Source organism: Phodopus roborovskii, unplaced genomic scaffold, assembly GCF_943737965.1.
Source record: "Phodopus roborovskii unplaced genomic scaffold, PHOROB, whole genome shotgun sequence".
Classification (NCBI taxonomy): domain Eukaryota; kingdom Metazoa; phylum Chordata; class Mammalia; order Rodentia; family Cricetidae; genus Phodopus; species Phodopus roborovskii.
In genome coordinates, this window is record NW_026126636.1 from 7,556,097 (window position 1) to 7,571,192 (window position 15,096).

General features: G+C 48.1%; 1 protein-coding gene across 1 annotated transcript; it reads left to right on the forward strand.

The window, feature by feature from the left end:
• The first annotated feature begins 106 nt into the window (after positions 1 to 106).
• Positions 107 to 10,169, forward strand: Snrpa (small nuclear ribonucleoprotein polypeptide A). The gene is made up of 6 exons (XM_051206971.1): positions 107 to 251; positions 4,647 to 4,819; positions 5,575 to 5,751; positions 7,909 to 8,082; positions 8,813 to 8,901; positions 9,803 to 10,169. Exons 1-6 carry the CDS (start codon positions 179 to 181, stop codon positions 9,960 to 9,962), a joined length of 846 nt encoding a protein of 281 aa, XP_051062928.1. The 5' UTR covers positions 107 to 178; the 3' UTR covers positions 9,963 to 10,169.
• Positions 10,170 to 15,096: the final 4,927 nt, after the last annotated feature.

Genomic DNA, 15,096 nt, shown 5'->3' on the forward strand with positions numbered 1-15,096 from the left:
CCTACGCTGCCTTTGTTGCCAGGCTGTGCTGTCCTTCCCCAATTCCGGTCTTAACCCAGCTTCCTCCTGGAAGGATCCCCGAGCAGAGCCGATTAGCCCTTTGGACAAAGAATTTCGGGAAATTTAGAACTGAAGTCGCCTCTTTTTCTCCTTTCAGCCGCCCTGAGCATCTGACACTATGGCAGTTCCCGAGACCCGTCCCAACCACACTATTTATATCAACAATCTCAATGAGAAGATCAAGAAGGATGGTAAGTTCTGGGCGTAGCCTGGACCCATGTGATCTCACATGAGCTGACCCCCTCCATCTCTAGCTCCCACTTTTCCTCCTCAGCCTTGCCCATTCAGCCCGTTAAGAGTTAACTTTGGCCATTGTATCTTCCGAGTCCTTGGTTTTCTGCCCACCCTTAACCGTTTTACACTCTGCTCTTTAACTGGAGCCTTGTTGATAATCTCAAAGGTTTTAGCTCACTGCCCCTTTCTGTGACACCTTTTGGGATCTTTCTCCCCGTCAAGCCCAGTGCAGTCTGTTATCATGAGACTGTCTCTGTCCACTGGCCTCTGGGCCTTGGTCTTAGTGGTTAGCTCCATTGCAAAGAACATAGTAGTGAATACTGTGTAACAGGATTCTATAGTCTTACATGCATTTCATTCTCACAAGCCTCTCAGGTTAAGAAATTGGAATTTTGGTGGCATAACTTGCCTGAGATCAGATACTCCCCCCCCCCCCAAAGTGGTTGAGACTTAAGTGTGGGATTCTAGGTAAGCAAACTCTTGGACTGCTTGGATGGCAGATGGCTATAATTCAGTTACTTAGGAGAACTCCCAGGGGGCTACATGATCAGAACAAGTGAAAAAGAAACCAAAGACAATTTCTTTGGGCGTGGTGATGCAGGCCTGCAATCCCAGTACTCAGGAGACTGAGACAGGAGAATCTTGAATTCTAGACCAGCCTAGGATAGATAGCAAGACCCTGCCTTCAGAAGGATTGAGGAATACAAGTGGTGTTAGTCTTGCCTAGCATAGGTAAGGGTCTGGGTTTTGAACTTACGAAACTCAGAACCTAATTGGCCTGGAGAGATGGCTCAGTAGTTAAGAGCATCATTACCTGCTCCTCCACAGGAGCAGAGTTTGATTCCCAGCACTCAGGGGAGTCCATTACTGTCTGTAACTCTAAGGGATATGGCATCCTGTCTGACTTCTGTAGGCAAAATACCCACACGCATAAAATAAGAATACTTTGGGCCAGCTGGTGGTGGCTCACGCTTTTAGTTCCAGCACTTGGGTCACAGAGGCAGGCAGATCTGAGTTTGAGGTCAGCATGGTCTACAGAGCTAATTCCAGGACAGTTAGGCTGTAACCACACAGATATATAAAGATTATACGATTTTAAATCCCCCACCAAATAATTCAGTTCTTGCCCGGAAGTAAGGTCCTGGGGTAGAATGTTTACTTTTCTGCAAAGGTTGAATTCAGGCACACATACAAAAAAAGGTAAAACAGCAGCAAGTATTTTTATGTGTTTTGTGTGTGTCTATGAATCCACATGGATACACATGTTTGATCAGGACAGCTCTAGGGAGGCTGTCTCTTTCCGCTGTGGGGTCACCAGGCTTGTGATGTGGAGGCTCTTACTTACCACCATTTCACTGACGCCTTTGGGTACAACTTTAATGGAAGTGTATTCTGAAAGGTAGTTGGGCTGCCACCAAGCCTAACTTTCCAGGACCCACGGTGGGAGGAGAGGATAGTATCCTATCTCTGACTTACATGTGTGTGCCAGGTGAGCTTGGGGAGGGGGAGCTGAGTTCAGGTTACCCAAAGTGGGGTAGTGATTTCAGGAAAGGAGTTCTGGGCATTTGAATGCTGAGACAGGAGACTCAGTTCCCGGCTCTGATGGCGGAAGGAGAGTTGACTCTTAAGTCATCCTTCACTCGTGTTCCCACTGGCTCGCCCACCTTCCCACTCCACTCTTCATCTCCACCCCAACCCCCACCACACACAAATGTGCCCTCACCTGGAGCAAGTATGTGAGGACACAGAGAGCCTTGGCCAAGCCAGGTCCACAGTTCAATTTCCATCTGGATCCAGCACCACCCACCCCACCAAACTGCTTCTCACTGTAGCAAACAGGTCTGAAACAAAACAGGGTTCCTTTTGTTCCCTAGGCTGGGGAAGGGCAGCAGGGTGCTGCTGGGTGGTGATGGGTACCGGGAAAGGAAAGGAAAGGAAAGGAAAGGAAAGGAAAGGAAAGGAAAGGAAAGGAAAGGAAAGGAAAGGGCTTGTGTGTTGTGCTTGGACCTGTTGACACGGAACGAAATCCAGCTCCTGTGGGGGCAGCCCCCACAGGCAGAGGCCCTACTTTACACCGGTCAGGCTGCAGAACAGTCCAGGCCTGGCTTGGACAACTTAATATGACACAGTCTGGGAAGCGGAAGCGCAGGGAAGGTATGGAGCTTGAGCTGGAGAAATGGCCTTGGGCTCACTCTGAAGTGGTTTTGCCTCCTGGCGCTGTAAGGATTTAATGAAGTCAGTTACCTTGCAAAAGTAGTTCATGGTGACTCACCGCTCAGCGATTTTCTTATTTATTTATTCATTTACTCATTTTTCACTTTTTAAGTGATCATATTCCATTACCCTGCATTTGAAGACTCACACCAGAGGACAAATGAATCGCCAGCATAACACATAACCACACCTATAGTGCTCAGGGCTCATCAACTTCTGGTAGGAAGCGTGAAGATCAGAAGCACCTTTCCCAGGTCCCTACCCCCATAGGTCCTGTCACTGGACACTGCCCTCCTCACGGCCTCAGCCCAGGTCACAACAGAGCAACGCCACAAAGTCAAGAGAGGCAGGCACACAGGCTGAGCCACTTCCAAGTCAAGAGAGGCAGGCACACAGGCTGAGCCACTTCCAAGTCAAGAGAGGCAGGCACACAGGCTGAGCCACTTCCAAGTCAAGAGAGGCAGGCACACAGGCTGAGCCACTTCCAAGTGAAGACAAAAATAATACTTGACATCCAGTTTCAAAATACCGTTATTTCTTTCATTAAGACGCTGCTAAGAGGCCCAGGCTGGGAAAACTGGCACACGTGGCTTAAATGTGGCACGTCACTCAGGTCCAGTTGTCCTAGCAAAGGCTGGCTTCAAGGCAGCCAGCTGTTGGGTGGAGTGGCGGACTGTCTTCGCGGTTTCTTCATATTCTTCCTGCTTGCTGTTGGCCTCCTTCGCAGTTTTGTTCTTGGCTCTTTGTCCAGTTTCAGAAACCCACTGAGGGTCAGCTCTGCAAGCTGCTTCTTGACAGTAAGGAAGGCACACCCAGGCGAGTGCTTTTTATGCTCCTTCATAGGGTCATCATCTGTTCCCAGCCTTCCGGCTCCTTAAAAGCAGAAACAACACTGGGTAGGGCAGAGGATGAAGCCAGCTTCCGCCATCTGTTCTGGGGTGCAGGCAGCTCCAGGAAGGGCCAGTTCTTAAAGGTGGAGATGCGGTGGTCCATGAGATACAGCTGCCAGGTCAGGGGCAGAGCCAGAGCCCCCATGACTGCCGCCGTAGCCGCCACAAATGGCCACCAAGACGTCTGAGCACAATTCAAAAACCTCATTTATTTTGTGGCAGGGTCCTACCATGTAGCCCTGGCTGGACTGGATCTCTGTGTAGATCAGGCTAGCATTTCCTTCTCGAGTGCTAGGATTAAACCCATGGCGTCCTACCCAGTTGTTTTGTTTTTATAGATGGTCTCATATAGCATAGGCTGGCCCCAAACTTAAGTGTGTAGCAGAGAATTCCTTCTGCCTCCAGCCTCCCCCTCCCCCATTCAGTTGTATGCTGTCATGCCCAAGTCACAGGCTTGTAGCAGTTGATGACAGATTCTCTGTAAGTGAACTTCTGACCTCAGGTGGAGAGGACAAGCAGGATAAGGACATGAGGGGACATGTAGACGATGCAGTTGGAGAGGGCCTTTTGGGGGTGGCAGATTTATTCCGGAGCTGAAGTGGCTGGAAGGGGACAGTCCATGAAGAGAGTGTGAAGGCTAAGATGTGATCAGGGACTAGGAGACTGAAGCAGGGACACTGCTCAGAGTTTGAGGTTGTGTAATTAGACCCTGTCTCAGAAAAAGGGTGGGGGCATGTCAGGCTTAGGATGGGACCAGGAGGCCGGCTCAGCTGGAGACCTGAGGTGGAAAAGAAGGGCTTGTGCTTTTTGAACAGCAAGTGTAGAGCAGGCAGGTATGACAGCTGGCCTTGTAGAGTCCTGTAAACATGTCCATGTGGGTGGTTCTTGGCTGTTACAGTGGGTGGGTTGGTTGTTTTGTGGTTTTTTTTTTTTTTTTTTTTTTTTTTTTGACCTTTAAGACAGGGTTTCTCTGTGTAGCCCTGGCTGTCCTGGAACTCCCGTTCTGTAGACCAGTCTGACCTTGAAATTACAGAGATCCGCCTGCCTCTGCCTACCTAGTGCTGGATTAAAGGTGGGTTCCATCACCACCCAGCTATTGTGGGTTCTTGTGCTGTAGAATTCTGTGTATTCTGTCTATTGGCAGTGGCCCCTCATTTGGGCTGTCCATCCTCTCTAAGGACCGTGCAGATCCCAGGACACAGTGCCCAGGCCTTTTGTCATGGTGTGTCTTGTTTTCCCTGAATGCAGAGCTCAAGAAGTCCTTGTATGCCATCTTCTCCCAGTTTGGCCAGATCCTGGATATCCTGGTGTCTCGGAGCCTGAAGATGAGGGGCCAGGCCTTTGTCATCTTTAAGGAGGTCAGCAGTGCCACTAATGCCCTGCGTTCCATGCAGGGTTTCCCCTTCTACGACAAGCCCATGGTGAGCATCTCAAATATGGAGGCTGAAGGAAACTGGGTGCGTGTGGACCTGTGCCCTGTAGTGTTCCCTAAGGATGCTACTTTTTCTTGCTTGGTCCTTTACGTTCAGTGTTCCTTATACTGGGGCTGTGGGGATGCAAAATAATCAGGAAACTGAGCATGATGGCTCATGCCTATATGTAGGAGGCTGCGGCAGGATGATTACCCATCCCATTTCCTAAGCATTAGATCTGAAAGGTTCTCTTTGCAACACATCAGGTCCCCTTCTTAGCCTGGGACTTGAAAAATAAAATGATTTATTGCTGGGAACCAGTGGTGCATACTTTTAATTTTAGGGAGGCAGATAGGTCTCTGGGCCAGTCTGTTCTACATGGGGAATTCCAGACCAGCCAACCACATGGTGAAACCCTGTCTCTCTCTTTTTTTTTAATTTATTATTTTTTAAGTATTTTTATGTGTCTGAGCATGTATCTGGGTTCTTCATTGGAGGGTTGTAAGCACCAAGCAGTTAGCAGCTGCTTACTGTAGTCCAGGGACTGCTGTTTTCAGGCACTTAGACCTATTCAGTTTCTACCACAATACTACCAAGTAGAGAAAATACCCCCATTTTACAGATGAGGAAGTTGTGGCCAAGCAGTATAGTTTTTTTTTTTTTTTTTTTTTTTTTTTAAGCAAGTTCCTCATGAGGTCTCATTTTGAACTCTTGACGTTTTCTTCTGATTTCCATGTCCTTGACCTTTCTGCTCTGATTGGTAGCGTATTCAATATGCCAAGACTGACTCAGACATCATAGCCAAGATGAAGGGCACCTTTGTGGAGAGGGACCGCAAACGAGAGAAGAGGAAGCCCAAGAGTCAGGAGACACCAGCTGCCAAAAAGGCTGTTCAGGGTGGAGCAGCTGCTCCCGTGGTGGGCGCTGTGCAGCCTGTACCGGTAAGCTGGGGTTCAGGAATGGGCCCTTCAATGTCAGGCCATCAGCCATGTGGCCTGATGTAGGCAGGGGACTTGTCTCATTGGGTTGGTGAGCTATGTAGATGGGAGGGAATCTCTTTTGAGTGCCTGTTCCCCAGCATACACTTGATTGTTTTTGAAAGTCTGCCCTTTTCTTTTCTTTTCTTTTTTTTTTTTTTCCACATCTGTCTCCTGGTTCCCTTTCCTTGGTTTTGGTTTTGTTGTGTGTATGTTTACTTGAGAAAGGGAGGGAGATAGAATGCGCATGCACTGAGTCCATGACTTTATAGAAAGTCAAAAGTTATTACCCTCCTGTTAGAAATAATAGGCAGGCATATTTAATTTAGAGAGACTAGTGGACTATAGAGTACAACAATCAATTTAGTACTTCAAGCGGGAGGAAGAATGAAGAAGAACCAGTTGTTTTTTGGTGTTACTAAGCAAAGATGTCCCACACAGGTAAATCCAAAGGTGAAACCACCATAGCTGGGTAGGAGGTGTAGTGAGCACTGAACAGACCAGCATGACCAGGATAGCCCTTCTTTTATCAGAAAAGTGTTTGCCTGGCAACTCCAGTTCGGTCCTTGGGTTCTGTGGTTGGAGGAGGGAACCAATTCTGGAGAGTTATCCAGGACTGGAGGGGGTTCTAGAGCCTCCGAGATGACCTGTCATAGGCCTATGGATATAGAGAGAGGCTAATGAGGCAGAACAGTCTAGAAACGTCCTACAGAATGCCTGTAGTTCTGATGCAGGGCAATTGCATCTATAAGAGAAAAGTGTGGCCCTACCTCGGTCTACGGATGTGGCTTAGTGGTAGCCTGCTCGCCTAGCTCTCTCAGGGTCCTGGATTCAATCCTTAGCACCAGAAGTGAAAGAAGGAAAATTGACCTCGTACTGTGTATCAGAGTTAACTCATGCCAGGGGTGGTAGCCTGCAGTTCTAGCACTCAGGAGGTTGAGACAGGGATCAGGAGTGTGAGGTCAGGCCGAATCTTGGAGAGCAGCAGACCCAGTAAAGGTGCTAAAGGACCCTCCAAGGTGACTCTGTGATCTTGGTGAGTGCAGGAGAAGTGGAGCGCTGTGCGGAGAAGAGGAGATGGCTGAGTTTTGTCCCCTCCTTCAGTCTCAGTCTCTCATGAGTCTTGTCTCGTGGCTCTCAGGCTGGGTTGCACTTTGCAGCTAGTGGTGGCGTCTGTGCCCAACTGATAATTCCTTCTGTTCTCACCCTGCTTCCTTCCCGCCTTTGGCTTGTTTCCATTTTTAGATTACAATTTGTTCCCTGTGTGTGTTGAGCATGTTCATGCCGTGGGACATGAGCAGAGGTCAGAGGACAACTTGTCGAGGTCAATTCTTTTATACCAGCTAGACCCTGGAGGTTGAACACAGGTCGTCAGGCTTGGAGGCAGGTGCCTTTGCCTGCTGAGCTGGGTTACTAGTTTATAAGTTTGCTGGGGGTTTTTTGTTTTGTTTTTAATACTTTATATATATTTGTGATTTGCCATGTATGTGCTGGGAATTGAACCCTAGTCCTCCAGAAGAACAGGCACTGCTCTTAACCTCTGAGCCTCTTCTCCAGTCCTCTCTTCTTTTTCCTTTGAAGATCTAATTTTGGGCCAAGTGTGGTGGTACTCACCTTTAATCCCAGCACAAGGTAGGCAGAGCCTTGTGTGTTCCAGGCCAGCCATGCTACATAGTGAGACCATGTCTCAAAGGCAGGGGGGTTGGTTTTTATTTGTGACTGTATGTGGATATGTGTGCACATGAGTGTAGAGCCTGTGGAGGCCAGAAGGGGGCATTGGGTCCTCAAGAGGTAGAATCACAGAAGTTGGGAGCTGACTGGGTGCTGGGAACCAGACTGTTGTGTTATCCCCTCTTTTACTCACTGAGCCATTTCTCCATCCTCTCTGGTTTTTTTTTTTTTTTTTTTTTTTATGCATTTGAACAAAGTTGGGCTATACTCTGATTGTACCTTTAACTTTCGCAAATATCTGGTTTAGTATTCTTCCTTGAGTTCAAGTCTTCAGTTTTGCTCTCTTTGTTCATTGGGTGTTTGTTTTTTATCTTTTCTCTTTCCGTCTCTTATCTCGTAGCTCTACTTTGCACTGTGGGAGCTGTGACCTCGCCTCCCTTTTCCCCACAGGGTATGCCGCCGATGACTCAGGCACCCCGTATCATGCACCACATGCCAGGCCAGCCGCCTTACATGCCACCACCTGGCATGATCCCACCACCAGGCCTTGCTCCTGGCCAGATCCCTCCTGGGGCCATGCCCCCACAGCAGCTCATGCCTGGACAGATGCCGCCTGCCCAGCCTGTAAGTGACCCCACACCACCCTGAGGTCTTCCAAGCATAGTCTGCGATTAGAAGTAGAGAGGTTACATGGGACTTAGGTCAGGTGGGAGGTAGGGCTGGAGCTGAGCTCCATGTGTGGTGAGCCCTCCTGGGACAGAGAGGGGTTGACTGGTATGTTCTGGGGGAGCAGGATGAGGCTAAGTCAGCGTCTGCACCCAGGTGTGGTGTGTGCACTGAGGCACCGTTTGTGTACCATGACATGTCCTAGACCTAGCACACAGTAGTGGCTGTGGCGCGCCCCTGACCCGCAGGGGAAGAAGACCACCGACACGAGGATCCTTCTCTGATCACACTTTATTGAAGCGCTTCTTGATTGAGGGAGAGCTGGAGATGAGGGGCCAACAAGCAAGGAAAGGAGCGGCTTATATCTAGGCAGGATGGGCGTTCCTTCCTGAAAGGACACCAGTCAGTCTGGGATTGGTGCATAGCTGTTGCCAGGCAGACTCGAGGAGGGCACGTGCCAAAATGAGGCTGTTTACAACAGTCTTTGGCGCCATCTTGTAATGGCGAATTGTGTGGGTTCCCACAAGTGGCAAAAGCCAAAAAGTCCCTGTTGCCTTCTTGGGCCTGCAGTCTCTGGGGCCACTGGCTGTGGGGGGATGGATGGCAGTGTGTCCATTAGGGAGCAGAGTGCATTACCAGGCATCCTCATCAGCGGACCCCTGCTCATTGTAGCCGTCTCTCCCCACAGCTCTCCGAGAATCCACCCAATCACATCCTGTTCCTCACCAACCTGCCTGAGGAGACCAATGAGCTCATGCTGTCCATGCTTTTCAACCAGTAAGTGGAGCCTCTGGCTGGGCGGGTGAAGTGTGGACGGGGGGAAAGGAAGATGGGCCTTGGGGACATGCAGTGCTGTGGGCACCGTGTGTCTTGGGTCCTGGGCTGCCTTTTGTGTCCATGACATTGAGAGGTGCAGAACAAGGGAATAGTAGTAAAAGAGTGGCAAAGTGTGGGGCCGGTTCAGACTGGCATGAGCTAGCCTGTTCACAAAGTGGCAAGGGGCACTGGGGACACTGGGACCTCTGGGGCTGCTCCGTGGAGTGGGGCTGAGTTTTCCTAGTTGCCATGTCTCCCGCACACACCTCTTACAGAAATGTCTTATCGACCCTGGGCATAGCGGCAGTGAACACATGTCGTGTCCGTACTTGGAAAGCTGAAGCAGGGGGATTGAAATCGGTTCCTTCTCTACTGTGTAGCCTGGGCAGCGTGTGACCTGTGGTGTGAAGGGACAGTCAGACCTGGAGCATGGAAGGGCTTTTAAAGATTTCCTTTGCTTTATGTTTGATTATACGTGTGTCTGTATGTGCTCCTGAGCTGGAGTTTGAGGCCAGCCTGGTCTACAGAGTCAGTTCCGGCACAGTCAGGGCTACACAGAGAAACTCTGTCTTGAAAAAAACTAAAAACAAAACAAAAAGTGTGAAAGTATCAATTGGTGACAGTTTCTGTGATTCGGGGCAGACTTCATGGGAAGGAAAGGAGTTAGTGCTTGATCCACATTGTGGTTGTTTGGCTGTTAAGACTTTGATTTGACGGTGTTTATGTCCAGGTCATCTTTCAGTATGGGATCTGTGCTGTGCATTATGGGGAGCTCAGCGTCTCTGGGCGCTATCATTTTGTTGGTGCCAAAATAGTAGGGGAATGCTGAGGTGGGTCTCTGAGGTCTGCTATTCCCTCCCAGGTTCCCTGGCTTCAAGGAGGTGCGTCTGGTCCCTGGGCGGCACGACATCGCCTTCGTGGAGTTTGACAATGAAGTGCAGGCTGGGGCAGCACGAGACGCCCTGCAAGGCTTTAAGATCACACAGAACAATGCCATGAAGATCTCTTTTGCCAAGAAGTAGCGCCTCCCCCCACGGGGCATCTCAGCCCACTCTGGGGCTGTCCCTTTCCCCCCTTGGCTCAGTCCCTGAAGGTAAGTCCCCCTTGGGGGCCTTCTCAGAGCCGCGTGTGAGTGTGTGCTTGCCACACAGCATTGTACCCAGAGTCTGTCCCCAGACATTGCACCTGGCGCTGGTAGCTTGTGATTAAAGTGGTTTTTTTTTTTTTTTTTTTCCCGGTTTGGTTTTTTACCACTATTGTCTGTCTTATTTTGTCTTCCTTGGTTCCGTCCACATGGAGAGTTTGGATCCCGTGGCCTCTGTGGGTTCACAATCTTGGAAAACGCACAGGGGTGTCAATATTAACCACACTTAGGGTACATTGACAACTTTGGCAAGAAACAAGACCCCCGTGTACGTTTGGGCCGGTGGTGGTCTGCGTAAGAATATTCCTGCTTCAGAAGGGCACATCAAGTCTCTTGTGCTCCTGCTTTTACACTCTATTACAGAGGGATGGCTCAGTGAGTGAAGTCTGTGTCCCCATGGCATTTGCAGGAGGAGGACAAAGCTGTTGCTTGCCTCACTAAGAGACTCCCATGTTACTGCAGACAGGCGAGTGGAAACTCTTCACCACATTAGCCTGGTGGCTGTGACATGTGGGCTCTGTGGTCAGCCCACATCAGGCTTGCAGTTGGGGGCCTCCCTAGCTGTCAGCCAGTGGGCAGTTAGTGTCTGCACGTTAGGGTTGTTTTCTTCGTGTTACTGCCATGATATTGGTCATGTGTGTTCCCACAAACACCACCAGGCACTGAGCCAGCATCAGGAGATTTACCTGAATACAACTTGGGAGTGAAAATCAAAGCTGGTAGACAGGCTGTGGTCCTCGTATCCAGAAGGCTGAGGCAGAGGGATTGCCCGAGCTGCTGTGGTGGGGCCCGTAGAGCTAGGATCAGTTGGGGTGATCAGGGCAAAGCTCTTATGAGGAGGTGTCTGTCTTGGGGTAGAACTGTTGGGTGCTGGGTTTGTAGAGGTGTTCAGTTTCATCTCCACACCAACAAACTCCTCCCTGACTAAGGCAGTGTGTATCTGATCGTTCTCTGCCTGCCATGGGGCTGTGCCTGGCCAGCTCAGAACTCAGGGTGCCCCAGTCACTTGCTCTGATCCTGACAAGTGACTGACCTCTGGAGCCTCAGTCTTTTTTAAAAAAGGGCTAGAGAGATGGCTCAGAGGTTAAGAGCGCTGGATGCTCTTCCAGAAGCCATGAATGAGTTCAATTCCCAGCAACCACATGGGTTCTGATGCCCTCTTCTGGCATGCAGGCAGACATGAAAGTAGAACACTGTATACGTAATAAATAAAATCTTTAAAAATAATTTTTTTTCCTGATGTCTTCTTTACACTCCAGATTGATTCCAAATTCACAATCCTGCCCCAGACTCCCAAATTCTTGAACTATAGGTATATGTCAGCTTACTTGGCAACATCAGTAGTTGGTGCTTCGGGTCCACTATGAAGTATGATAAGCATAGCTTGGACCCAAACAGTGGGACAAAGTCTTGGTCTGCTTACATGAATGAGGGTGGTTAACATACAATGTGGATACACCAAACAAAAATTTGATTCATATCCTTGGCATGCAGAAATGGAGCTAAGTGAGATTTCATTGCAGTATTCAAAATGACTTATTTCATTTAAAATTCAAATATTTCTATAATTTTCCATTTAACATTTCTAGGTTATCTGAAACCATAGTAAGCCAAACCACGCATAAGAATGGAGGGTTTCTGAATAGCAAAAAATGATGAGATGTAATATTATAAAGGCTTAAAAAAAAGCCAGGTTGTGGTGGCACACACCTTTAATCCTGGCACTTAGGAGGAGGTGGAGACAAGCCATTCTTTGTGAGTTTGAGGCCAGCCTGGTCTGTAGAGTGATTTCCAGGTCAGCCAGGGCTAACTTTTGTAGGCTTTGGGGGATGGCAAGATGACTCAGTGGTTAAGAGCACTGGCTGCTCTTGAAAAAGACTGGAATTTGATTCACAGGAAGCACAGTTCACAACTGTTACTCCACTCCCAGGGACTCCAAGGGCATCAGGCACACATCACACATTCAGACAGTATACCCATACAGTAGAATTAAAAAGGCCAACAAAAGTTCCTTGTGTCAGCCTCCCTGAACCCACCTGCCATAGTCAATGCAAACAATCTATCCAGTCCTATTCCTAAAGCAATTGCGTTCTTCAGCAGTTGTCTGGGCTTGGAGGCAGATCCTCACCAAGTCCAACCTTCTGATGGAGCTCCACCTTTCAGTCAGATTTCTGCCCCACCAAAATGCTAATGGTAATTTTCCTTGCTGTTATAGTCATCCTTGTACATATCAGGTAAGCATTCTTGTCAGAACCAAGCAGTCTGCTGACCCCGTCCCTGATGATGGGTGGGATGCTCATGGCTGTCATGACTTACCTGGCTGCGCAAGTTTCCCTTTTAAAGCAAGTGCACCAAGCACGCCTCTCTCTCTTTCTCTTTCCCTTGCTCTCTTCTGCTTTTGGTTGGCCACCAGCTACCCCTCCCCCCCATTCTCTGCCCTTTATCAATAAACTCCACGTGGGCACTGAGTCTCATGTTTTGTATTTCTTAGGCAATAATTATAGCAAGAGAACAATTCTGACACTGCATATATTAAAAGCACCCACTGTTGTGGTCAAGCTACTGCATTTGGAGTATCTAATGCATTGGTGTTTAAAGAATTTGGGTTCTTTCCACAATGTGGCAATATGGTGAATGTGCTTTCTAAATACTTTTTTGTTTTACTTTTAAGTTTTACACATGCTTAAGCAGATAGATGTTTTACCACAGATGCATATATACATATTTATTTACTCTGTGTCCCCAAGTCTGTTTCTTTGCACATGTAGCCTTGGCTGTTCTGGAACTAGCTCTGTAGATCAGGCTGGCCCGAACTCAGAGATCTGCCTTCCTTTGCCTCTTCCTCCTGAGTTCTGGGATTACAGTTACCTGCATCAGAAGGTTGTTTTGTTTTTAATTTTAGGTTTATTTTACATTATGTTCATGAATGCTTTTCCTTCATATATGTGTAGGTACCACCTATAAGCCTGGTGCTCAAAGAGGTCAGGAGAGGGCATCAGATCCCTTGGAACTGGAGTCAGGGATGGTTGTGAGTCACCCCTTGGCAAGAGCAGCAAGTGCTTCTAACCACTAACGTAGAAGTTGCCGTGTAACAGGATGGCCTTGAATGTGTGTCCTCTTGTCTTTGCATTGCTTGTGCTGTGGGTGGATCCCAGAGCTCAGTGGATACCAGGCCAACCAAGGACTCTACCAACAGAGTTGTATCTGCAGCCCTTTATTAGTTAATTGTCTCCCAGAAGTCTTCAGATGTTCATTCCCCGATGAATCCTCACAGTGCTAAGATTTGAAAGTAGTGTTCACAGTAAAATAGCTATTGTATGCACAGAGAACACTCACATTTTAAATTCACTTAGCAGTTTTTGACCAAAGCTTTTGCAGTAAATCTCCACAACCTAAGCATTTATTTCACACCTAAGCACTTATTTCAACAGTGTTGAACACTGAACCTGTGGCTTTGTACATACTTGACAAACTCCATCCCAGGCCCCTTGTCATATAAATTATACATTACCATGCATTATTTTTTGTACTGGGGACTAAACCCAAGACTAGCAGGCACTCAACCATGTCTTAATTATTCTACTGCTGTGTGAGAACCATGACCAAAGTAACTTACAAAGAAACTATTTGGGGGCTTGTTTACTGTTTCAGAGGATTAGCTCGTGGCCATTATGGAGGAGATCATGGCAACAGCCTGGCATGGTACTGGTGCTTACGACTGATCTGCAAGATGAAAGTACAGAGAAAGAGCTGGGCCTGGCTTGGGTATTTTAAAACCTCAAAGCCCACCCCCCAGTGACATCTTCCTACAAGGCTACCCTTCCCTGTCCTTCCTAAACAGTCCACCAAATGGGAACCCAAACACTGACTATATTAGCCTCTAAGGACCATTTTCATTCAAGCTGCTACAGCCATTGTATCCTTGTGAGGTCAGTAAACACGGCCCTTGGGCCTCTACCCCTGCTTATTTGTTGATGGGTTATTTCTTCTGAGGGCTGTGCTTCAAGACAACGCTTGTCCCTTTTCTTGGACACACGTTCCTTAACTTTATATACTTCAATTTCTTCATGAACTGGGTGTAGCACGAATAATAAAAACCCAGAGACAGAGACCAGGTTTCAAGCTGAAGATCAGTGAAGCAAAGCAGCCAAACCACTAGGGAGCTTTTATCTCTATCAAGACTGGGGTGATCCTGTCCTCAACAAGGTTGTAGACTAATTGCCCAGAATACGAGACCCTGCTCCTATCTTATATGCTTCTCTAGTGCTGGCATCAAAGGTGTAAGCTCTGTTTATCTTTTAGACTGATTCAGTCTAGAGTAGCCCAGGGTGGCCTTGGACTCAAATCCATCTGCCTCTGTCTCCGGAGTCCTGGAATTAAAGGTGTGTGCCACCACTGCCTGGCCCTATGGCTATGGCTAGCTTTGAATTCTGATCCCCAGCTAAGGTTTATTAGATCATAAAAATGTCACTACAACTGAGCTTGCCCCTCCTGAGGTAATGAGCTAAGGAAAGAATACACTTGATTCTAATTCTGCATGGTGGTGCCATTGTAAGGAGGAAAATAAAAAGACCCGTAACTAAGCAAGGGACCCCTGACTCTAGGCTATGGACAGGAAGTCATAAACAGTTCCCATAAGGAGAGGGGAGCCTGAGCTCATCACCAATTGTGTAAACATCACTCCCCACCCCATTGTTTCTTAAGAAAACTGGGAACCAGGTAGCCTCCCAAGCCACCAGTCATAAATCCCCCAGACCCCAGGATGTCCTTAAAGGAACAGGGAACTAGATAACCTCACCCAGACCCCAAGATATGTGAATCAACCCTGCGTGAGCAGACAACAGTTAAGGCACCTTTGCTAAGTACCCTTTGTCTCTCAATTACCTTGTATGGAAACTTAGTAACCTTTTTCACTAAGAACTCTCTGTAATGACGCATGACCCCCTTCCTATACTTTTCTGTTCTTTGCTCTTTAAAAATGCCTTGCATTTGCAGTCCCGGGGCTTCAGCTC